Source organism: Drosophila yakuba, chromosome 3R, assembly GCF_016746365.2.
Source record: "Drosophila yakuba strain Tai18E2 chromosome 3R, Prin_Dyak_Tai18E2_2.1, whole genome shotgun sequence".
NCBI lineage: Eukaryota > Metazoa > Arthropoda > Insecta > Diptera > Drosophilidae > Drosophila > Drosophila yakuba.
Genome location: NC_052530.2, coordinates 23,103,037 through 23,127,517, shown reverse-complemented (window position 1 = coordinate 23,127,517; position 24,481 = coordinate 23,103,037). Strand labels below are relative to the sequence as shown.

The 24,481-nt window shown below is 44.0% G+C and overlaps 2 protein-coding genes and 1 long non-coding RNA gene across 3 annotated transcripts in view; 1 reads left to right on the top strand and 2 right to left on the bottom strand.

The window, feature by feature from the left end:
- Positions 1-14,407: 14,407 nt before the first annotated feature.
- Positions 14,408-15,400, bottom strand: LOC120321977. Its single transcript, XR_005561726.1, has 2 exons — positions 14,730-15,400; positions 14,408-14,657 (listed from the first exon to the last, which is right to left on the bottom strand). It is a non-coding gene; the product is annotated as an uncharacterized LOC120321977 (long non-coding RNA).
- Positions 15,401-17,024: 1,624 nt separating this feature from the next.
- The window catches only part of LOC6538057 (uncharacterized protein C2orf42 homolog), a 124,764-nt gene continuing 117,307 nt past the window's right edge, over positions 17,025-24,481 (bottom strand). Inside the window, exon 6 of the mRNA XM_015193139.3 lies at positions 17,025-17,246. The gene's annotated coding sequence lies outside the window, so the exon portion shown is untranslated. The remainder of the gene's footprint in view (positions 17,247-24,481) is intronic.
- LOC120321864 (chymotrypsin-elastase inhibitor ixodidin) lies at positions 19,553-20,024 on the top strand. The gene has a single exon (XM_039375897.2). It carries the CDS (start codon positions 19,593-19,595, stop codon positions 19,872-19,874), a length of 282 nt encoding a protein of 93 aa, XP_039231831.1. The 5' UTR covers positions 19,553-19,592; the 3' UTR covers positions 19,875-20,024.

The window sequence follows — 24,481 nt, the reverse complement described above, 5'->3', positions numbered from 1 at the left end:
ATTTGACATGCGGAGAGCGGGAAAAGAGGAGGCCATGCTGACACATGCCGGCAAAATATTGTGTATACGCCGCGTTGTACGCACAATAAAAACCGAGTTGATATATAAAAGTGCCGGCAGTGGCAGTGGCAGCAACAGCATCTGAACAGCGACTGCGAAATAAATATTTTATAATTTAATCAACATAAAAGCAACAAAGCCGAAGGGCAGAGGGCAAAGGGCGTGAGTGCTCGGCCGACGCGGCGGTTAAGTTAAGGAGACAATAAAAGCAGACTACATACGTCGCGCGATAATGCTTAATGATAAGCGGAAGTCGGCGGGGGAATGACTTACATACATATGCATGCATACATACGAGTATGTCGTATATAGAAATGCGAAATACTGGCGGCAATAGGCCAAGATGTTTATCACACGAGTGAGACAATAAAAGCGGAGGCAGTTCGCTCTCATTTCGCCATCGTCATCGCAGTCGCATTTTGCCCAAGTCAAAGCCATTTCCACATTTCCCCATTTCCCCCATTTCCCCGGCGAGAGGTCGTCGACTGGCGCTGACAAATGGACAACGTCTGACAGACGACAGGCCCGTGAGCGCTTCGAGTTGGACAAGTTTATATTTGCATTTATTTCTATTAGGCGCACATTTGTCAAAAGCTGTTTACGAGTGTGTGCTGCCCAAAATCTCACCCAGCATCTTTAACTTTTGTCCATGCCATTTGATGGGCATGGCATTGGTAATACTTTAAGTTGCCGCCCGGAAATCGATTGCCGCCGCTGCCTAAGACAAGCGGACTCATCAAAGTAATAAAATATTTATTCGGTATTGTTGTGCACTTTTATTTGACATCATAAACAAAACCCACAGAAGTGTAAACAAAGCTCGGCAAACGTGTTCGCCCCAAAAGATCTGTCGATGCTGTTGTTGTTGTTTTTGTTGTTATCCTGTGACTCCTGTTGTTGACTTATTTAAGACATAAAGTGCTCACGAACAGACACACAAACACACAAAACACACACACGTGAAGAATCGACACGCTTACGTGTGGGCGTTGCTAAATTTAACGCCTTCGTACGCAAAAAACAAAAAAAAAAAAATAGGAAGTAAAGAAAGAGAAGGGAAATGAAAAGCTATGGAGGGAAAACAAAACACAACCAAACAAGGAACCAAGTCAAAAACGCATAAATTGTTGCCCCGCCAACGGAACGGCTGGCGTTGTGTGTAAATGCTTCTTGACATTGCTCCAACTTGGCCGGGATGTTTTTCCGCTTCCTGCTTTGTTTTCTCTGGGCTTCGATTCGAACTCGCATTGCCATTGGTATGGGGATTGGGATCTGGATTGGGATTGGGATTGGGATTCCATTGACCTCATTGGCGCGAATCTGTGGCCGATGCCACAAGTGCCGCAGAGCTTTTAGATGGGCAACTAGGCTTCGCAGCGCTTAAAATTTAATTTACCAACTTATATTTTGTTTGCAAGTAGTTATATGGCTTTTCTATCGCTGGCTTTAAACAATTTCGCTGGCAAATCATTGTACTAGCTACCAAGAGCTTCAGCTCCTACCTTCATAGTTCATTGCCACCTCTCCATGTCCGCCCATTAAATTCCCACAATCCAAATCCTGCGCTTTATTTAGCCTGCTAAGCTCCATATGCTCCAGATGAGTGGAGCAGCAGCAGCTAGACGCTGTTTTTGTTTACGTTTGCCCGTGAGCCTTCGCCGCCACCTTGCTCCTTGCTCCATGCCTCTTGCTCCTTGCCGATTCTGCGGATCCTGATTCTCCTGTTCCACGGAACTGCAGGCGCTGCTGATTCTGCTGCTGATTCTGCTGCGGATTCTGCTGGCGGGCGCTTACGTGCCACGCATATAAATTATTGTATCTCGAGCGTATTAAAAATGTACGAGTGCTCATCTTGTTATCCTGTTGTGTAAGCGGATTATGTCAGGCATAAATGTCATGCGTTGGCAGGACCGCAATTCGCCGCCTTCCCCCCGCCCCGCCGTCTGCATTCAGTGCGCCTTTTGTTTTCCATTTCGTTTGGGGTTTTTCCCCGCTGCCACATCTTTTCCATACTTTGATCCAACGATTTGTTCAACAGTGTTGCTCAGTCATTCGGTGCTGCGCGTGTGGTTTGTGTAGCCGAACGCCACCTTATGCACTATTTCCCATTCGCCATTTGCCCCCATTGCGAATTCACTTTTATTGAAATTTAAAACCGCCGCCAATCGACACACGATGGCTCATAACTTGCGCTTAAAAACCGTAAGCCGTTCATTTTGGCAATGGTAGCGTGCAGGGCCATTTCACCATTTTACCATTTGGCAGTTGGCTGCTTCGAATTTCAGCAATTTCTGCATTTCGGTCAATAAACCCGGCGAGTGGGTGAGTACGAGTGCGCTACAAAAAAAACGTATGCAAATATTACCCCGTTTTCGCATTCGTGTGTTTGCATTAGCTCAATTTTTATTGTCGCCCACCAAAAGCGCCGACGTGGCTGTGGATTTTCAGTTTGGCGGCGGCTTATCGCTGCCATATTCAGTTGGTAGAAACCGAGGCCTAATGAGAGCTATACGCATATATGTATGTACCTAGATATTCAGATATATCCGACAATTGGTGGACGAGCTAACTCGCCCGGGGGCGAATTAATTGCCACAAGCGTATTCGGGAACACGCCGCCCCCTCCATTTTGTTTGCACGACAATAATTATTCGCATTTTGATTGGATTACCTGATCGACTCGGCAGCGGCTACAAGTTAATGCTTGGCAAAGCGGAAGGAGCAAATAATTCCATAATTAACAGGGCTTGCAAAAAGGGCGGCCACTGAACCGAAAATGCGCCCATAATGAGCCAGAAATCACGGGCCGTCTGCAAATAAGACAACAATTGTTCTGCCCAATGGTAACTATATAAATTGTATTATATTATATATGGAATATACATATATACATACATATATATTTTTGTATAATCCCTTCACAATTCTCGTTATTTTCGCATTTAAATATTCGCCGGAGTGTCGTTGTGGTTCCTCAGTTCTTATCAACAGCAGTGTCCACTTGAAAAGGACGAGAAGGACGTTCTATGCTCCACAGATATGCCATCATGGCATAAAGCCCTAACTCACACACAAACAGACACACACACACACACACACACACAGGATCGGGGGCACTTGGCCTGGCCAAGTTGTTGTTGTGGTTGCTGTTTGCGTGTTTTTGAAGCGCCTTTGAAATTGGCGCTATCGTCGCCCCCACAAACACACACAAACATGTAGCAACACACACACACATACACACACACACAGACTCACAAATTATTTGCAGCTTATCAGCGCGTTGGCCGTTGTCCATTTTTATGGCCATTTTGTTTTGTTTTCGTTTGTTTTAGTTACCCAGCGGGCGGCGGGGGTGTGGGGAGGGACGTGACGCGTATGGCAGATGGACCACAAAGTACTTACACACACACACACACAAGACAGCTACACAGATACAAAAACGAGGGGATCCTTGGGAACCACCCACTTATCGCTTTCAGTGCGAGGAGAGGCAAGGACATCACTTGAAAATTGCCTAAGTAGTTTTCGCCCCTCACTTTCTTTCTTTTTTTTGGCCTTGTCCGCATTGTTTTATTCTGTTTCCCTTTCTGTTTGCTGCCTTTGACCCCGGCTTCACTTGGACTTTGCTTTACGATGGCCCAAAACATTTGGAAAGGACCCGAAATTGATTGTTCCGCACATGTCTCCTGCAAAACTTTGGCCACAGAAAACTATCAGCAGTTAACCACAAAAATATGTTTACCCTGAAATGCTCAGATGTCATATGTAGATTGATAAACCCCAAAAGTGCTGTGTCAATAAAGTTTTCAAGTCATCTAGTTGTGGCGTTTCCATTTTGACTTTTGCTTTCTGATAACACTGCGCCACAAAAGTGTGCCTTTTTGTCATTTTATATAAATAAATGTTTTTTAAAAGTATGCATTAAAGAGAGATTGGTAGCGTTCATTTAGAAGCATTAATATACCTGTTAAGTAAAAGATCAAATGCTTATTGTCCTCAAGGCACATTAAAATAAGTTTTCTATAAGGACTATTGAGTTATAGGCCCCGTACATTCGTCCTTGTAATCTAGTGTTTCGGAAACACATGTCAACGAGCATGCATTATTTATGGGAGCTCAATTGAGTGGCTGATACTGTGGTGGTGCTGCTGCTGATTGAAACCCAAAGACGTCGGTCAGGTCATGGGTCAACTGAGTCGGTCATCAATAAATCGCCCGCTGATTGCCGTCCTTGAATGTGCTGGCTCTCTACTCCTGTAGATACATGGTTGTCAAATGTACTGGGGCCACGAATCGTTATTAAATGTCGCCGCAGCCATGGGCAGCTGCGGAAACCCCTTTTTGGCAATTAATGGGGGATCGATCGCGGACGGCCAACGTTGCGTATGCGCAACGTGGGGCAAAGCAAAGGGACGGCGCATTAATTAAATGCATTGAGTATGAATGCAAATGCTATTGCAACTCATTATGCGGCACTTTAAGTTCTTAACTTTTTAATAATCTCAGCGTATATGTAATCTGCTTAATGTTGTCGGAATAAAGCGGAATATTTCTGGGAAAGGGAAAGGAGGAGGTGAATGGTGGACCGTGGACGAGTGCCACTGGCAAATAAGTTAAAAAGCATTTAATGCAGCGCCAGCATTAAAAGTAAATAAAAAATATGAAAATCCTCACGCAGCTGGTACGTGAAACTCACCGGCGGAGACAGCAGGGAATCGCATTCATAAATTATTTGTATTTAAATGAGGCTGCCACTAGGCTGTGGGTTTGTCAACGTGCCTGTCCGCAGCGCTGTCTGCGGTGGCTTTAATTAAATTAAATAAAATAAAGCCCCGCTGCAATCCAATGGCTGCAGGCCAAGACTATTTTCGTAACTATCTTCCTGGGAGTTGCGGGCCATTTACGAGCTGCTTGCCAGCTTCTTAACTGTCGCAACGTGAGCGTTTGCCGCACCGAGCGATTACCAAAGGACCAAAAGGACGAAAAAGCAGCGAACGTAAGACGGTGATGCAGAGTGCAAACAACAACCCAACAACCCCGCAGCTGCTGCTCCTTTGATAAGTGGCTGAGTTTTGATTTTTCATTTACATATGCTAATTAACCCGCCGAGAACAACAAAACAGCAAACAGCGCTCGTTGGCCGGGCAACTAAAGGATGCAAGGATACAAGGATACAAGGATACAAGGATACAAGGATACAAGGATACAAGTATACAAGTATTCGGGGACATAAAGATTCCCGCACAAGATGCTGAGTGGCTTACGAATATCATATTAATTAAGTGCAGATCACACTCCAAGGTAAACACAGAAAGTATGGGAAAAGGTGGTGGAAAAAGGGGATAATTTTCTTTTGCTTTTCCCAACCCCTTCTACTTGTGTGGCTTTTCCCAGATAACGAAGGATGCGGTTTGGTTGAAGGGGGTGGATTGCGGCTTGTCGAGGATTCCTGGCGGTTGTATCGCATTATTTTTTGTCGGCCTATTTGCTATTTGCCATTTGCTCAAAGCAAAATCTAATTACATTTGAACAGACAATTTACAACATTTTTGTGTAAGGGATAATGCAAAGTGTGCTCGCATCAGCAGGTTGATGATGATTATTGTGACAATAATGTGATGGCTGATGCCACCGAAATTCGCGAATAACAAGCTGTCAATCTCACTCGAATTAAGCTCCAATCAACAACTGCTATTCGCCTGTCTCAATTCTCATTAAAATTGAGAAAAATCTCTTCAAAGTGCTGGCGTCCAATTTTCATGTCGCTGCCCATCAATTTTTAAACACTACGACTGTTTAAAAAAGCCGTAGATATATGCGAATTACATTGACAACAGCAACCAGTGCTTAAGAGAAATGCAATCACTACCTTTTATGAGTTTATCACCATTGCAACATCAATATTAAAGAGCTAACTCAAAGGTGAAAAAAAAAGTATTCAAAGCCAGATATTTCTGGTGTCTTTGGCACAAACTTTCCGGTCGGCAAACACAAACAATTGACAAAGTTTCGGGCTCAAGTGGTAAATAATACAATAAATAACTTTCCCAAATGAATTAGATGTGGCACAGAAACAAGAGCAGCTGGAAAATTGTGGCTGGGATTGGGAAAATGAGAGTACGTGCCCAGAAGGGAACGTCGGCCTGGAACTTCATAAATTTCTTATTTCGCTTTAAAGAGCCCAGTTTCGCCCAGTTTTTCCCCATTTCCACGGTGCTCAGTGACCGCAAAACGATTTTATGGCCGCGAAAGCGCCGAAGAATCTGTGTGTACGCTGCCATAAATTCCACACTTTCAGGTAAGACGAAGATATGTTGATTTGTGGCCAAGGCAATTAGACTTAGCCTGGGGCCATCGGCTAATGTATCCTGTTTTCGGAAACCGAAAAAGTTTTCCAGGCACTGGCATGATCCTGTGATCACAGGCAACGAAATGTTTGCCTTTCTTGGGCAAATGGAAAGTTTTCTCGCAATTGGAAAACTGTTTACTCATCTGCCTGTTGTTGTTAGAGGCTGCCGAAAGTTTGGCCAACAAATCTGGACAGCTGAACCAGTTTGACAATCAAATTCTAGGCAAAACAAATTTTCCAAGGTGCAGTGCGCATTGTGTTGTGTGACTTTATCTATGCCAATTTCTACTGCCAGGCAAATTACTGGCACAAAAAGAGAGCAACTTTGGCCATGTTGCCATAGCTGTTATTACATATTTGCATTGTCGAGTTCCGGCAACTTTTTGGGGCCTTACAAAATGGCAAATTAAATGTGTTGCAAATTGAATTCAAAATGTGTTTGCTCTGAAAATGGAAGTGCATTTGAGGCCCCGGGGTTGCTAACGTAACCTATGGTAAAAATGCATGCCCGCATTAAGTTTACTAATTAACAACATGCAGTTCGGTGAACGGATCCCAAGTCAAAGCCAGATTTAGGCTTAATTAATATTTGATTTGATGATTTGAGTAGGGATTCTGGTTCTTTGCCAGCGGCTTGCATCCCACCCATGAATTTGTAGCAATTCATTAGCATTCAAGAGGACCCCGAAACATCGTGTGTGCAAGTGCAGCTACGAATATGGCCAGAAATAAATATACATATATGTTTTCCAGTGGGGGAAGCCCTCCCGGAAAAACCCTTTCAGCACCCGTGCTTTGAGCTATAAATAAGAACAACAGTGCGACATTTTCAAGGACATTTTCCTTGCCCAGCTGGCCGTTGCTGCTGTGGAATTCGGTTTGTTTTTTTTTGCTCGTCCTTTGGGCTGGGGAAATTTATACGACTTGCTAAAATTGCACATAAATTAAATTTATGTTTTATGAGCGTTGTCCTTGCCGCTGTCCTATTCCCCCTATTCACCCCCGCTCCCCTGATGTCCGGTTGTGTTTTGTTTTGGTTAAGTTTTCGCTTGGCTTTTCTTGTTTTTCCAGTCTCATCCCGGGTTTTCCTTTTCGGTTTTGGGGCCTAGTCCTGGTTCTAAGTTTGGTTCACGTGCCGGAAAATCGCATTTATTTAATACGCACAGTAAATTTTCAGCACTTCAGCACTTGGAACTAAATAGACGCACATTTAGTGCCGCCCCGATAGCTTTCCCTGCCTTCCATCACCCGCACCCCCAAACCCCCCCGCAGTTTTTCCGATTTTCCCAGTCTGTCTGAGCCCCTACATGACATTAATAATTCACTTTGCGCAGTCAATTTGGCCAAATCGCTTTGGCTATTCGAGAGAGCCTTATTTTTTTTTATTTTGTTGTCTGTTGCCGTCGCTGATGTTGATGTTCATTATTTTTAAACGTTGCTGACAGTTGTAAATCTGTCAGGCTTATTAACCGTTAAACGTCACTTAACTGTCATTCGTTGGCCATAACAATTCGACGCGAGCCGAGAGCCGCGGGCCAAGCAAATGGACTCCGAACTCCGAAGTCGGATGTCCTGCGAGGAAAATATGTGCATAATTCTGCACCAAAAGTTGTACATAAATTGTATGGATATCAGTGAGGGAGGGAGGGGAAATGCCAATGGCATTAAGTAATGAAAGCGTGGGACTTTTCCCGCCAGCCATAATTATTTTGCTCGTCTTTATTACATTTAAATGCCAATTTATTGCCTTCGATTAAATTATGCCCCCCGCCTCCGGCAAAGAAAATCGTGTGATATATATTATGGAAATGATTTACTGTTTCGCCCAGAATAATCATCAGAATCAGCCTACACAGACTTTTATGTTTTGTGGGCTTACCAAGGGATAAAGACCTCGGTCTGATCAAATATGGAATACGTTTTTGTAGGGGCACAACACAATCGAACTGGTTAATAAATACAAAACACGAAGACTGACTCTTCATTCGGGGCTTAAAAGGCCTTTTGTGTTTATAACAATTCCAAGCCGCTTTTTCGCTTTTTTCGGACTTTACCAAACCCATTAGAGGGGTTTATTTCATTAAAAGCCCAACAACGAGCATGTGAAGTCAGAAAATAGCATTTCCCTATGCAGTGCAGACAGGAGTGAAACAAATACATTTTCATAAATCTGGCAGCACTTTAATAATTTCCGCTTATCTCTCTGCTACTAGCAGCTTGTTGTTTTTATGGGCCTGACCGCTTCTGCTCCGACTTTCCCATTTTATAAATCGCTTGACACAGCAACAAGCAGCAAGGATCGGCCCAAGTACAAAACTAAACAATGCAGGCTCAGTCTGGCAATCAGATCCAGAGGCGGAGGCTACTTTGTAGCCATGTCTGTGGCATCAGAGTCGGAAACAAAAAAATAGAGGAAAAGAGGAAATAGGGAGGGATTTTCCTACGTACATATATAGAGGAATATGAAACATGGCAATAAATATTGTGCAGGCATTAAACGCTGCCTTATTTCACTTGCAAGTTGCTGTGTGTGAGTTTGTGTGAGGATTGAACTGCCGGCTTGTATCTGTGAGCTTGTTCGGGTTTTCCACTTTCGAGTGGCAGTAGCAGCTTTTCTTCGCCAGGCATTTCCACACCATTAAATTGACAATGCAATAAAATAGCCCTGGGCCAGATGCTAGCCGACTGACTGAAGTGCGTTGCATACTTCCAGGACTTTTAGGACTTTCTCGGGCAGGGGCATTAATAACACAAATAAACATTCATCTCCTGGCGGGGAGCGGCTGCTCTACCTATCAGTTTGTCTGCTCTACAACCGCAGTGCTTTACACGCCAAATTAAGTAAACTAAATGGTTACAAATAGCTAGCCACGCCCCGATTTCCACCGCCCATTTACTCTTTTTCACACTGAGGGAAAATAAACTCCTATTACAACTATCTTGGTCAGAGTTCTCGCTTACTCTTGAGCTTTTAGAAGCTTTAGTATTTATCATATTTTATTTAGATAAAATGCCTTGTTTTTCTCTCTGCATTATCAATGAAGCACATTTGTATGCAAAGCCAGTGCAGTATTTCAAAAAGCGATCCGAGCGTCGGCTGCCAACTCATTGCCAGATATCTCTTAATTCTTAAGTGAAGCGGAGCATTCGAGCATTGGAGCATTGGAGTTACAAGTGCGAGTGTGAGTGCCTCAAAGGGAGCAGAACCTCCGACTTCTCGGACTGCCTAAATATTTCAGCACACGAAACAAGCAAATCGTTTAGTGCGCCCAACTTCCGTTCGGTGAAAGGCAACGGAAACGCTGCCAGTTGGCCCACACACACACACACACACACACACACACGCTCAGATAGCCAGGACATGCAATCACTGCTACCGAGCATGTGTGCGTGCACGTGTGAGTGTGTGTGTGCTGCACATAATCGCAGCTCACTGCCCATCGAGGCACTTGCAATATGTCAGCCCACAGGAGGACGACGACTGGCTGGCCAAGATACCAAAACGAAAACGAGTCCGAGCACCACTTTCATGAGCTGCGGCCATCGTCCATCGCCCATCGCCCATCGTCCATCGCCTATCCACCATCTAAAATCGACCATCCAACCTTCCGACCATCTGACCAGCCGACATCCGATGGCCAACACTTTCGACGGCTTTTGTCGGCCTGGCCGACGGGAACAACAACGGCCATACAAAAGGAGCCGGCAAGATGAAGCCAAGCAACTTTACATGCAGGTCCAAGAGGTGTTGAAAGCAATTGGCGTTAGAAAAATGCATTCAGCACCACTCACACTCAAAACACTGAGCAAAACTTAGGTACACCAAAGAAGTTTATATATATTATATAAGTTACCATTCTAGCATGGATATAAAAGTCAAAAAGAGTGAAATAGTTAGTACTTTTGCTACTCAAGAGCAGGAGGTGCATGCATATACTTCCGAATTGGTTTACCAATTACACCTCATTTTCGCTCAGTGCGCTCACATGAAGAGGGCCAAAACGCATCGAGGCGTTGACAGCGTCGACGAGAGTGGGGTTATAAAATGGGGGGAGGGGGGCGGTGGGATGGCAATAAAAGGATGTGCTGGGGAAAACCAAACGTGCCTAAAAATGCAGAAATTTCCTAGCTTGCAAAGCGTGAAAAGATAGTTTGCCATCAGCACTAAAGACCGCTCGACGAACGCCGACTTTTTCCCTGGAAAAACACTCCCAGTCCACCGATTTTCCGCATTTCCCAAGTCAATCCCCCTGGCTTCAAACCAACACTTTTCCCGCCTTGTGGGCGTGGCCTGGTAACGCGAAAAAAGGTAATTTCTCTTTGAAGAGCTTGACGCTGGTGTGTGAAAAGGGGGCCAAAATGAATTGCTAGAGGCTGGCTGGCAAGGAGCTGCCTCTGCGTGTGTGTGTGTGTGTGAGTGTGTGTGGGGGTAATGATTTTCCATACACAATTTGTGTGGCTCCAATATGCAAAATAGTAGACCATAAAAGTCAGCCGCCTCCCAGAGGTGTTAATTTGCAGGAAATTTCGGGATGGGATCAAGTTTAGGGGGCTAGAAAAAGAATTTTGGCTGGTTGACATTTTGCTACACCGAAACAAACGATTGCTGATAACAAAAGGGGTATACCTTATCAAAGGCCCCGATTTTTTCTAGTGTACCAATTGTTGGTGGCCCTTAATAAGTGCAACCAAAAAGGGATAAGACTTAAGTTGTCCGTGGAAATGCTTGACTTATGCTGATATGGCAACCGTTCTTAGGCAGCTTGTTAGTGGGCCAAAAAAAAGGAAGAAAACACATTTCCAGGGATTGCTGGGTCTGGAGTCAGCTTGATTGGACACAACGATGATTGGAGCCGGATTGATTATTTCTCAGGGCAATTTAAGTGGCAGTCAAACAGTGCTCCGGCGTATCCATCATCTCCTCCAGAACGAAACGGAACGGATCGGATCGGAAATTGCTCCCCATGCAGCGTTTGCCGCCGAAAAGTTAACTATTCGCCATAATCGAAATGGCAGGAAAGCATATTTCGCTTTCCATTTCCAGGCCTACACATTCAGCCCCCAGGAGCATGCCCTTAGGTATCGTTGTCAAAAATAACAACATCAACTCAACTAACTGCCAAAAAACAAAAAACAAAAAAAGATCAACATTCCGTGGAGAGGGAAGAGCCTTGGAGTAAATTACAAATTAAATCATAAAACGGAAGTGACAGCGTGCGCAGCACAGAGCACAGATTTGGATTTATTACGTGACCAGAAACATTAAACGTTTTGCCATTAACACACGCGCTTTGGGCCAGGACTTGAAGCTTGGCTAAGGGGGCGGGGGGTAGTGGGATATAGTGTGCAAGGACATGCCGTGTATCTCTATCCGTATCCGTATCTGTATCTGTAGCTGCGCCAGCTGACCATGCGAACTCAGTTACTCGCTTGGTCACGTTAATTGTTTTTGCCAGTGTGCATAACACTAATGATGGTTTAAGTTAATATTGTTTTATTATATGAATGAACAGTTTAAACGTATTGCAGCACACTTGCTTCGACTGTAATCGATACCCCGCTTTCCCATTTTAGCCATAGAACTTCAAAGAAGCCCATTGTTTGGCTGCCAATTATTTCGAGCATTGCCATTACTTGTAGAAAGCAAACAGCTAATAAATTATGCATTTGACCAAAACACTTTCAGGACCAGAGAACTTTGTTTTGCGGTTGCCAATGACAACGCAACGCGGTGGGGTAGCCAATTATTTTGGGCTTCTTTATCGGGGCTCAGGAATCCGGCAGTCCAGTCGCTCATTATCCACTTTATGCATCAGTTAATGCCAGGCAATAAAACTCGTTTGCCTCTCCGTGTGATTTGTCAAGCACAAAAGAGCACCGGCCGAGGTATAAAGTAATTTCCATTTAATTGACATAATTGCGCACACTTCACATATTTAATCAATTGTCAAAGCAACACGCACACACACCACTCAAGCGATAGTCGAGTGTGCAGCACACCATACACCATACACCATACACACACTACACACACACAAGCCACACACACTATCGCAATTGTCTGTTGCTCACTTTGCCGTTAAGCTGACAATGACAGAAATGGCAATTTTATTGGCAGGCTCCGGCTAAATGGCCACTGGCATAGATAAATATTTGTTGGCTTGCCAAAGCGCGCCACACACGCACACCCCACACACACACAAATGCGATGGCGAGGGGGAGGGAAGGAGGGGTGGGGTCCCAACACGTTCACACTGCCGAGCCAAAGCTTTCACTCAAATGTCACTTATCGCCTCACCGACAACACACACGCACTCCCACACACACACACACACACACAAACGTCCAGCACTCGAACTTCAACATCTGTTTACCATACATCCCAATATGTGTGCCATTATGTACTGAGCGAAAATATGCGCTTCAAGTATTAATTGCACTTGAAAAAGGACTACATACATTCCATTGGAATCTAATGCTTAAGTTAAGATACTGATATCAAATGCATTTTGCTGCTCCTTGAACTGAGTTCTAAGTTTTATTTAATTAACAACCCATTTTTTTTGTGTGCAAATTTGTTTTAGACTTTGTGGCTTCGAGCACAGAGATCCATGCCATGATGACAGACAATCCCGGCAGGATCTGGTGGCTGTTCAAATATATTTAACGAGGGCCTCCCGATTATGTCCGTTATATATGCATACATATGTACAATACAATGTGCGTGCGGAGCAAAAAGCCCACTGTGCTGTTAATTACCCGACATGAGTGCATAAATATGGCTCAAGTCGAAAGACCCTGCGCACACAACTCAAGGACCTCGAACTCTGGACTCTGGGCAGCGAGCATCCTGGCCAGGAAAACTCAAAAATGGCCAGAAGCTGCGGCAGCGGCTTGCAGTAATTATGCACTACGATTCATTATGGCGACGATTGCGGCCACAAAAGGCGATGCCGGCCATTTAAGGCTCAATCAGCGAGCGACCGCAACAAAAGCGGCTGCCCAGGAGGCGAAAGAAAATCACTTTAATTACGATTAATTAATGGCGCTTTAAATGGCCAATGCAGCGTAAGTCGTTGCAATTCATTTGCCGTAATGAGCGGGGCGGATGCATATTTTCCGGAACCTGTCACTTGGCATGGATGCTAGGACCTCTACACTCCAAACTCAAAAGTGTCCCGAGCAGCAGCTCAAGTTCTGGACCCTTTGAAACTAGCCGAAAACTAAATTTCAAGGCTCATTGCGTGCACATAATGTGGCCAATGTGGATGAGGTCCTGCCAGGACCTGCTCAGCTCCCAGTCCCACTCCCAGTCCCGTTTCAATGTTCAGTGAACCTCACTAATGGAGCGGTCGGTCACACACATAAACACACACACACACGAATCCAATGCCAAAAAGTTTGACTTTGTTTGGACGGACGTCTGATGGCCGGTCTTCAAGGATCAAGGAATGATGAGAGGACTAGGCGAATTTGCATATGAAATACAAAAACGTTAATGATGCGTAAAATGATTCTGTTAGCTTGTAAAATTTGCAGGCACCGCTACGCCCACCCAAAAGTCGAGTCATAAATGAATGAGCACATTTTTGTGTAAGTCACTTGTTAACCTGTTGATAAATTTATGTCCCAGCATGCGAATTTCACACGCGTTTGATTATCGATTGGCAAAAAAACACACACAACCCCCACAAAAAAAGTGGGTGGAAGAATATTAAAAACCAGCGCAAATCACATGCAAAATTATGAAAAACGAGCTCCAGACAAGAGGTCCCAAAGGCGTTGGCCCGACGGCTAAAACAGGTGAAAGAAAAGCAGGCAAAACGAATGCGAATGAGTCTGGCGGGAAGCATAAATCATTCAAATGCGAAAATCAGTTAAAGCATAATGCGGCTATAAGCATGTCTGTCTGTTTGCGCTGGGAAAACAATCAAATAAAAGGCTGTGCAGTGGAAAAACAGGCGAAAAGCCATAGATCAATGTCGCTGAATCTATAAATTCATGTGGAATTAAAGTGAAATCGAATTATTTAAATTTAGCTTCAGCATTGTGTACATCTTTTTTTAAATAAATCTAGATGTTCTTTGATAATTTTAAAACCATTTCATTCCGAGAATTTTCTTCACGTGCACACTTTGTTTATCCAACTTTGGCTTAATGAAAACTGAGGATGATTTCATTGGCTTCTGGACTTGAATTTTAATTGCCGCCTATCGATGATAATTCCAAGAAACGTAAACAGATAGTGCTGTGTATAATTTAGCCATGCTTTAATGCCAACGAGCGGCTTTTATAATTTATGGCCATAAAATGAACTCACCGATTTACCCATTTTGGTGGCCATGATTTTTGGACGCGACGCGTCATGTGACAGCGGCTACATGAATAATTTAAGTGAAAGTTACAACTTTTGACAACAAATCCAGTGACTAATTAAAGCCAACGTCGGATTTATGTGTCAAGCGTTTGTCAAGCCATCCAGCGGACTGACTGTCACGGCTGGCAGCCAAAAAGTTGCCACCAACTTTGCGTCCCTCTCCGCGATTTTCCCAGGACTTACTTTATACCCCCAGCCTCATGCACTGTGCACCATCCTTTTTCATGCGGCACACGCTACTGAAATGCAGCTGTGCGATTAAATTAATAACTGCAAAGGATTAAAAAACTAACAGCCATGGCAAGGACATGGCGCCAAGCCAGCTGCTCCTGCTCCCCCATCCTGCGCTCAAAAAAAGTAACTTTCACTGCAGCTAAGCTCTCGCAGGCTGAGTTTGCCCCTTGTTGTCAAGGGTAGGGTGGTGGTAGGAGGGGTGGGGACTGGTCCCCAAGCTCTCATTTGCATAATATTTACTTATGAGCCGCCTCCCAGCCGCCACGCCCCCGAGCAGCAGCGTGGAGGAAAATAATTTGCTAAATTATGTCTTAAATAGTTAACAAAGTTTGCACGAAAATGTGCGGACCTTTCTTGGCCAGCAGATCTCCCAGCGATGAGGTAAACAAAGCGAGCAGCACGCTCCCTCAATTCTGTAGTTGCACGCCAAGAAAAGCAAATAAGTATATCAGTACGTCTTGTGTTTCAGTAAGGTAAATACACAACAAAAGCCTAAAATAACTTATCAAACATGGCATTTACTTGCGTTAGTTCTCTTAAACGTTTTTCAGTAAATCCAGCTAAAACTGTGTACTGCTTTCTTGCTCTAAAATATATTTTAAAACTGCCTAAAAGTAAAACTGATATTTTATCCGCTGTTCCCAGCTGCTTTTGCTCAATGTAGCCGCCAGTGTAAAAGCTCATCCCAGGCAGCAGTTGCAGCTAAGTCCTTGTTAATTTACTCCGGCTCCCCATCATCGCCGAGGGACAAACAATGGCTTTGATGGAGCAGCAAGCTCCGGCCAATGCAAACAAAGATCAGGACTGCAACTGCAAACGACGTGACAAACAGTTCGCCCTTCGATGGTCGAAAACTTAAACTAATTCGCTTTAAGCGAGCTTCAGATGCAGTCAAACGGCTCCCAGTCCCCCCAAGTCACCAAGCCCCTGCAATTTTCCGGCTTATCTTCACATGACGCCGGTTGGGTGGGGGGGAAATGCTCACGTAGACCGACCCCCAATCGTAAATTTCGCCCCCGAAAACTTTCCATTAAGAAGCTCAAAAACAGATACGCAAAGTTCCGGAGTGCTCATCGCGGGGGCGCGACATTGGCCGTGCAACAAATCACGGCCCGAAAACTGAAGCCCACCCATCCCCAATCCTCCGATCCCAATCCAAAAACCAGACCAGGCATAATGGAAATACCGTTGAACCTGCCGCGCTGTCCGGCGGAAAATTCTGGGGGAAATGAGGAGAGCCAAAAAGGAAAGAAAGGAAAAATAGACGTTGCAGGAAGTGCACGCAGTCTGTTAGTCGGGAAACGAATATCATAATTTACTTTGTCACCCGCTGCGAATTAGCGTGCCAGCCATGTGTGTCTCCACAGTATATACAGATTTATATACACACATATATATATATATAAACGCGACCAGCCACGCCCCTTGGGTGGGTAGGAGGCCGACTCAGCGTGGCGCTCAAAAAGCCGGAACATTTTAAACAAAAGCCGAGTTGAAGGCTCTCGAACTCCGGCACTCGAAAACTTTCGGCAAAACCACTTAAAAATTTTGTGTGCGCTGACTTTAACATACGATAAAGGGTCTCTCGGACGGGGTGTGGGGCGGGGGGAGTTGAATTCGAGGGGGGCGATTTGGGCGGCAAGGGGGCGGTGCCAAAGACGAGCAGCCATTTCGGCATCTCCAGCCAGACAAATAAGCCACGTTGCAGGCTCAGATTGCAGTCGCTAAACGAGATGGCGACCGCTCTTCCCGCGCTGCACTGGGAGAAAATGCTTCTAATATGAAATTCAAAATAATATCATAATACTGCACCTACAATAAATATTCGCCACTAAATGACTAAGGTGGAATATGGAACAGATTAATTGCTTATGGTAAATTAAGGTAGAACTGGTATAAAATACGATAAACCTTTTTAAAAGTGTGTGCATGTCTTAATCTCAAATTAATTACTTATGATAAGCAAATGTAGATCTAGTATAAAATACGAATTTACTTACCTTATGGTTAACCTTTTTAGAAGTTTGCATGTCAGTGTCATATTCCTTTCAGTGCACAACGCATAGTTTTCGCTCAGTGCAACTCCTTCTGATCCAGCCAGTTGTGTGTGTGCTAGTCTGCGAGTTGGCCACAATGCAAATTAATAAAAAAGCATTTGAGGCTGAACATTTTTACCAGCTCGGCTAATAAATAACGCGACGGCGACAGCTTCATTTGTTTAAGTGCCTGACAGAGTGGAACCAAAAAAAAAAGCAAAAAAAAAAAAGCAGCGTTAGAGCAAATAAATAAAGTAAAACTGCGAAGGAAAAGTAACGAAAGTTGGGGAAAGAGAGTGTCAGACGGCGTTTTAATCGCTCCATCAGCACGGTTCATGCATATTCAAATAAACGGCCCAAAATATCTCAATTTGGCTGGGGACTTAAGTGCACTATTTTGGGCCCTGGTCACTGGCCCATGGCCCCTGGCTCCTTGCCGCTGGAATTATGAAATCCATTTGTGTGGCCATAATTAATGGGCACATGGGCACACTTCGCACTGCTCAGTCAGGGATACAAGTCAAGGATTTGAGGTCCTGCGTAGGAGATTGCCTCGGCATTAGCAGCCAACAAATTATCCCTGATCGAATCGGAGCGCCACACTAATGCGAATAAAACATCCAATACTTTTTATGATGTTAGCCTGCCATGTGATTACGATACAGCAGCCAGCAGCCAGCAGTCGGCAGCAGCAGACACACAATCCATTTGCAAAGTCATCACGTATACGCCACCGCTCACAGCTTTGCTCACTCACTCACATGCATTTAGATTGCTTCGCCTGCTCCGGCTGCTGATTTGATTTTTATTCGACCAGTGGACCAGACCATTATTTCCGTTGTTATTTGCCATTATGACAATTCAGTTAGTCAAATTCCGTTACGGGCTTAAAACTAATTTGAGATTAAGTTCCCAGATTCCCAACCACTGGGGAGTTGGTTTCTGCAAGCATTTTTGTGCATCAGCACACCCGAAGGCAGCCGAGTAGAGAGTAAAGGAAGTCGAAGGAAGCAAACGGAAAGCGAAAATGTAATAAGTGATTTACATGACTCGAAGGAATTCCACCGCAGGGCACATGAAATCGAGAAATCGTCGAGTCGATGCCAGAAATCGATACTTCATTAAGATACAACCGAAAGGCAATGGCAATGGCAATGGCATTCGTCGTCCTATAGACTCGCAGTTCCAACCGAGGAGAGTCAGGAAAGCAGAAAAGCAGGAAAGCAGGAAAGCAGGGCCTAACGACCACGCATCGTTGCCTTCTGCTGCTCCATGGCCTATCTAAATGGTTCAGATGACTGATACGAGAGTCGGAATCATACCATTCCAGCACTCCAGCTCCACCGGCTCCTCCTGCTCCTCATCGTTTAATTCCAGCCCCAAAACTCCATTGAAGGCGAACCCGCGTCGAGTGTTTTCGAGCCTTTATATTGACCCCCAATATTTCGGCCCAACCGGAGTGACGAGCCCAATGAATGCCGTTGACAGGATGGCGGCTGAAAGGGCTTATGCACCCGGAAAAATCCCCATTTGCATAGCCAGAAACCAATATTTATGGAGCAACAACCACTTAAACAGGGTTAAATAATTATAAATGGCATATGCACTTTTTCAAACAGGAATACACACTTTTGCTAAAATTCCTTAAATATCATGTTGCATAGTGTTCAAGCTACTATTTTTTTCAAGTGCAGGATATCAATATGGCTGGCGGTAATAATTCACATGGGTCGACAGTATCACGGATTTATCTAACTGAATTTTTCATGCGCAAATTTCGGTCGCGTATCAAATGCTTGTCGGGGCCAAATTGAAAATTTGTGGCCTTTTTTAATGCTGTTGTCATATGTTGTCATATATTATGAAAATGTTCTAAAATGTTCGGCTCGCACTGGTCAGTCTGGGCTCAGATCGCCTCAGTGCAACTATATTATAATGTTAATGGGCGGTGACCTTAAAATGGAGCCAGCATTTTGCCTATTGCAAAAACACATATACATACGTGCATATATTTCGGATTTTAATTATTTAAGCCGGTGACAAAATGACAACAATCGAGAGACCCGCAAATAATTGCAGCGGAAATTGAAATTATGTTTTGCTTGGTCTAATATTCATTCGGCTTTGCGATTTGGTTTTCCATATTCGCTTGGTTAGCTGCAATTTAAATGTTGCCCTGCATTTAACTTGCATTTTTAGGGGCTGGTCAAATAAATTTGGGGCTTTCGTGTGGCTGACATATCACTGGGTTAAAGCCGATTAGGTAGTCTATGCATTTCGGTACCATCAAAGGCTTACACGGGAATAAATAATGATCTGGCAACTTAAATATACGATTTTAGTACCAGATCAAAGTAATATGTCCGCTGGAAGTTCGTGAAACGTGCGTTTGCAGACTGCATGCTTATTTGGCTTTATGCTTTCGTTCCATTGTGTCATAAAATTGCATTTAGTTATGCACATGTATTGTCATTATAAGCAAGTTACTATCAGACACTTTGGCTAACTTTGTTTAGTTTCACAGCTACTTTCGACAATGGCACACTGTCGGCTCTTCATCCTGGCCCTTCTTTTGGCCACTTCAATGTGGCAAATTCAGAGTAGTGAAGGATCAGTTCAGTTGATGCTGAGACTGTTCTTTCACTGCTCCTCCAAGGAAATAGTTTCGCCTTGCAGGCCTTGTGAGAGATCCTGTGGAGAAAGCGAAGCCCAGGATTGTGCGAAGAACTGTCGTTATGGATGCATTTGCAAGACGGGTTGGATTCGCAGCAACAGCACCTGTATTCCAATGGCCAAGTGTGAGGAAATGGAGCTTTAAAGTTGCAAAAGCCAACAGGTTTTTCGACTTAATTACGAAGATCTAAAACTCAATTACAACATTTTTCCCCTGGATGAGCGAAATCAAATTTCACAACTCCCGCAGCGTTAATTGAAGATTCCTCAATAAAAACGAATGGAAAATGGAAAAGGGGAAAATGCAAACTCGTTAACCCATTAAACCAAACGCGAGACTCATGTTTGATCCCTGCTTCCTTTTTTTTTTGTGAAGCAGGGTAGGGAAAGGGGGTAAGCGAGGGGGAAAGGAAAGACGCACATCCAGCGAAAAGCTATTAAGACATAAAACATTTCCAACACCTTCCCGGAACGCCTCCGAAAAGGGAAAAGCGTGGCGGCAGAAGGAAAACTCACACGGAGAAAAGAAATAGGAAGTAGCAGCAGAATGAAATGTTTCTAATTCAGCGAAACGCATTTCAACGTAATGAAAATGGAGAAAAGGACCGACAGACAGCCACGCCCACAGTGCCGTTGACATTTTTTCGAACCTGCCGCTGACTGACAGCTGGAAAAGTGGGCTGGGAAAATGGGAGCCAGTTCTACGGACTAAATGGGCTGCGTAGCGTGGGCGGAAGTGGAAGGAGGGGGTGTGGTGGGTGGTGGGCGGAGTCCAAGGACATGCGTCGCTGGGCGTGCCGTTCGCCTGGCTTTTCGTCATTGCCCTGCTCGCAACACTTTCCGCTTTTATTTTATAATATGAACAATTTCCTTCGTTCGCCTTTCCATTCGAATCGCTGCCACTTTCGTGAAAAATGCACTCCAAAACTTTTCAATTTGAGCAAAAGGAGCGTCTCGGATTCATCGCACACTGTCCTTCTTCTTGTTGTTGTTGCTTCTGTTGTGTCGTCCTTGTCGCTAATGACAATACACTTGTACTTCGTCCTGAATGTGAATGTGTGCATGGTGTGTGTGTGCGTGTGTCTGTGTGAGCGCGCATTTACGCTCTTTACTTATTTGATTTACGTTTCATTTCCGGCTGCCATATGCTGCCTCGCATACGAATTCAGCCAAGGAAGCAGCGTTTAGCTGCATATCTGCAGAGAGAGAAAAGTGGCAGCGATAATCGAGGGAGATTCATAAGTATAATGGTAGCTTGTAAAATGTGTGAACCCTAATAGATACTTTGCATTTAAACAAAACTCAATGGAAATACCCAAATGAATAGTAGCATATTACACTTTACAGCATATTATTACTTTTTTAATTTAATAATATATTAAGAAATTAATAATATTAACATCAAAGACAAGATAATCAAGTTATTGAAAGTATGTAACTATTCATATCTAGTAGGGAGCTACTTAATTTTCCGTGCACCGTCGAGAGTGTTGCACTATGTTTGAGTGTGTGAGTTTTAAGGCGACACACACTAAAAGCCCGGTCCCGTTATACCGCCTGCACTCACACACACACACACACACAAGTACATGCACGTTATGCAATTATAACTTTTGTCGTTAGCAACTTTAAGCAACTTTAAACGTAAATTGCCGTCGTGAAGTAGCTTTTGGCGCACGCTCTTCAGCTCCGCTATTCACCATATACACACACACACGCACACTCATACACACACAGGCGCACACACACAGAGGGTTATAGTTTGTTGTCGGCTTTGGAGCAAAGTGTGTGAAAGGTGTTTTATTGAATTAAGTGGGTTTAACGGGATTTCTATAATGCCGGCGACAGTCGACAGTGCTGCATATGTATTTATTGTAACTACACTTGCTAGTTTTGCAGCCCGGAAAAATCGCAGTCAGTTTGCTGGCACGGAAGCTGTGGCACTTATGGTTAAACTTTTCGTATGTAATGCATATTTCATTTAATTTTTTTTCAAGAGTTGCCAAACCGAAAAATGTGCAAATGATGGGGAGTTTCGGGGCCGAAAGTTGTAAATTGTTTGGCAACAGTCAAGTGGCGCAGGCAGTAATTATGCAAATCAAGCTGAGGTGTTGCCAAATTCCGACAATAGATACGAGACGTATTAGCTAATCAGCCAAGTTAGTCGAAGTTCGGGCAACCTGACCACAGCTACACTTCCGACCATAAACGTGTGGGCATTGCAGTTATAATTAATGAGAAATGCTTTCCCCCATTTTCCTTTGGCTTTTTCCCTTCCAAAAGCAGCGAGCGTGCTGCATGCAAAACCCATTTCCACTCGAAAGCCTACTTCACTGCAGTTATTTCTCATGTTTCCAGCAGCACTTGATTGCCTTCAGCTTTTTTTCGTGTTTCGGTTTTCAAGGGACATGCAAGGGTTTAATGTTCGCATTAGGTCCACCATTTACATTCGTATGTCGTGTTTGTATTTTGTACACAATGCGGGTTACCAGCGTTTTTAGTTTTAAATATCTTTTAAATATTAATAAGCCATTTAACTGCCACAACACGTTGATGCATGGGGCTCAATTAGGCTGCAAATAGCTCGAAATTGTTTGCTTAATAAACGTCATTCATCAAATCGACACGTGCTTTTTTTTTCGACGCTTCGACAGCCGGCAAACACGCAAAGTTCGTGTCGATTTAACCCCAGGACCCAAGACCGCCCGAAAATGCAGGTCAGTAGGGTCAAGGGGGCGTGGCAGGTCCTTGACAGCCAGCCAAGTAAACGAAACACTTTCGTCAAGTGGCTCGCTAAGTGAATTAATGTTGATTCGATTGTAGCATAATTTTTATTAATTTTCCACAGCCATGATCGCGCATCAAAGGCAACCTAATTTGCCACATGCCGCGGATCCCTCGAGGATTCCCATTCAATGCAATATTCTCGTCTGTTTGCAGTGGCACTTAGCATCGCAATTGACGTCCCGTCTGCATCCTGCACCCTACCCTTGTCGTCCTTATAAAAAACAATATAAATATTAATGCTATTTGCGTAACAATTCAATTCGAACGAGAGGGTTGGCAGATCGGCGTTCGTGGTGCGGGAAACACTTGGCTGATTCACACGAACTCCACTTTGAAAACGGAAAAATGGGAAAACGAGCCATCGAGCCAACGGGGTGTTGCATATTAATCACAGGCACTGTCCGAGGTAGAAATGCCCTATATATCAGTCGCCATAAATTCACAAGCAACTGCAGAGGGAAAAATTGTTCTCTGCTTTTGTAGGTCGGAAATCATTTCAAACCTATGCCAAAATCAAAGAAATCTTTGAAAAGTCATGAGCAAAGTAATATGGAAACTATTTTGTAATATGTATATATTTTCATAAATTTTCCTCCGCATTAAAGTGCAAGTTTTTCGCAGTGCATTGGGCTGAAAAAAGTGCGTATGTCCTTTGAGGAGCCCGGAGTGCAACTCGATGGGCGGCTTAACTGCCGAGGGTTGCACTCGTTTTAGGTTGTAAGCCGATGGAAATACTTTAATCCACTTCACAGTGACACCGAAATTAAAACATACAAACGGGGCCGTAAACAACCCCGAAATTGTGGCAAAACGGGAAGGAATCACTGGTTGAATGGCATGGGGGGCATTCAAATTGGCTGCTATCGCAATTATTCATGCGGCGGCGACATTCATAAAATGTCCTCGCGATGCAGGCAGTTTCAGTTCAGTACGTTAAGCTACCAATACACGTGCAGCTGCAAAGGACTTTCCTGGACTGACGTCACTTTGACAGTTGCAACACAAATGCAATTATCACTTTATTTTAAACGATTTATGTGCAACACGCCAAACTCGCTCACACACACACACACACACACATAGGCATATGCACACACGGCACGGACGCACACATGCAGAGTACAGGACGCAGGACATGTAGACATGACAACGACGACAGCGGCAACCGGAAACGGAAATGGCAACAAGCGCAGCCACCAAACGATCGGCCCGATGTCCGCCGCCTGGGGAATGCGGTCAGAAAAGGTGTGTTCACGTTCGCCGGCATACAAATACAAAATACCTGGGATAAAAATACAAAATAGTGGAAAACAGTGAAAAACACTGCCATCGATGTTGTGGAAGGCAAGTTCGCTGCTTCGCGGTTTGTCACTTGGCGGAATTTCAAGTTAAAACCGTCAGCTTACAAGGGTTAAATTAATACGAGTATTAATACACGCAAATTGGCAATAAAGGGGAATTAAGCTAGCAACGTTGTATCAATGGGCAATAGACTAGTAAATTGAATATTCTCAACAACAATTGCTGTGTAAAAATCTATTACATTTTCGACAAGTTAGTAACATATTTGTGCATGGAATTTGTATATCTCTTTATCAGAATCAATTCATCTTTAAACAATGCTGGAGGAAATTCATATTGTTTCTATATTGCTCATTCATGCCTGAAATCTGAAATACCTTAGCAAATGCGAGGAGCAAAATGAAAACTACGTAATATTCAAGGAGATTCGAAAAAGAGATATGCTTCTGCAATAAATAAAACCAAATTGCTTACTGCCCTCTCTGAGATGGCCGAAAATACCTTTGCCTTTGCCTTTATTTGGCAAGGAAATCGTACGCTTGGCTTGTCTAGAATTTCAACAGCCCATCAAGTGCAGAGTTCGGACTTTAAAATTTCCAGCATTAACAATGTCAATTTATTTTCGGGGCCATTCCCTGTGGTATTCGGCCAGCCAGGCGAGTG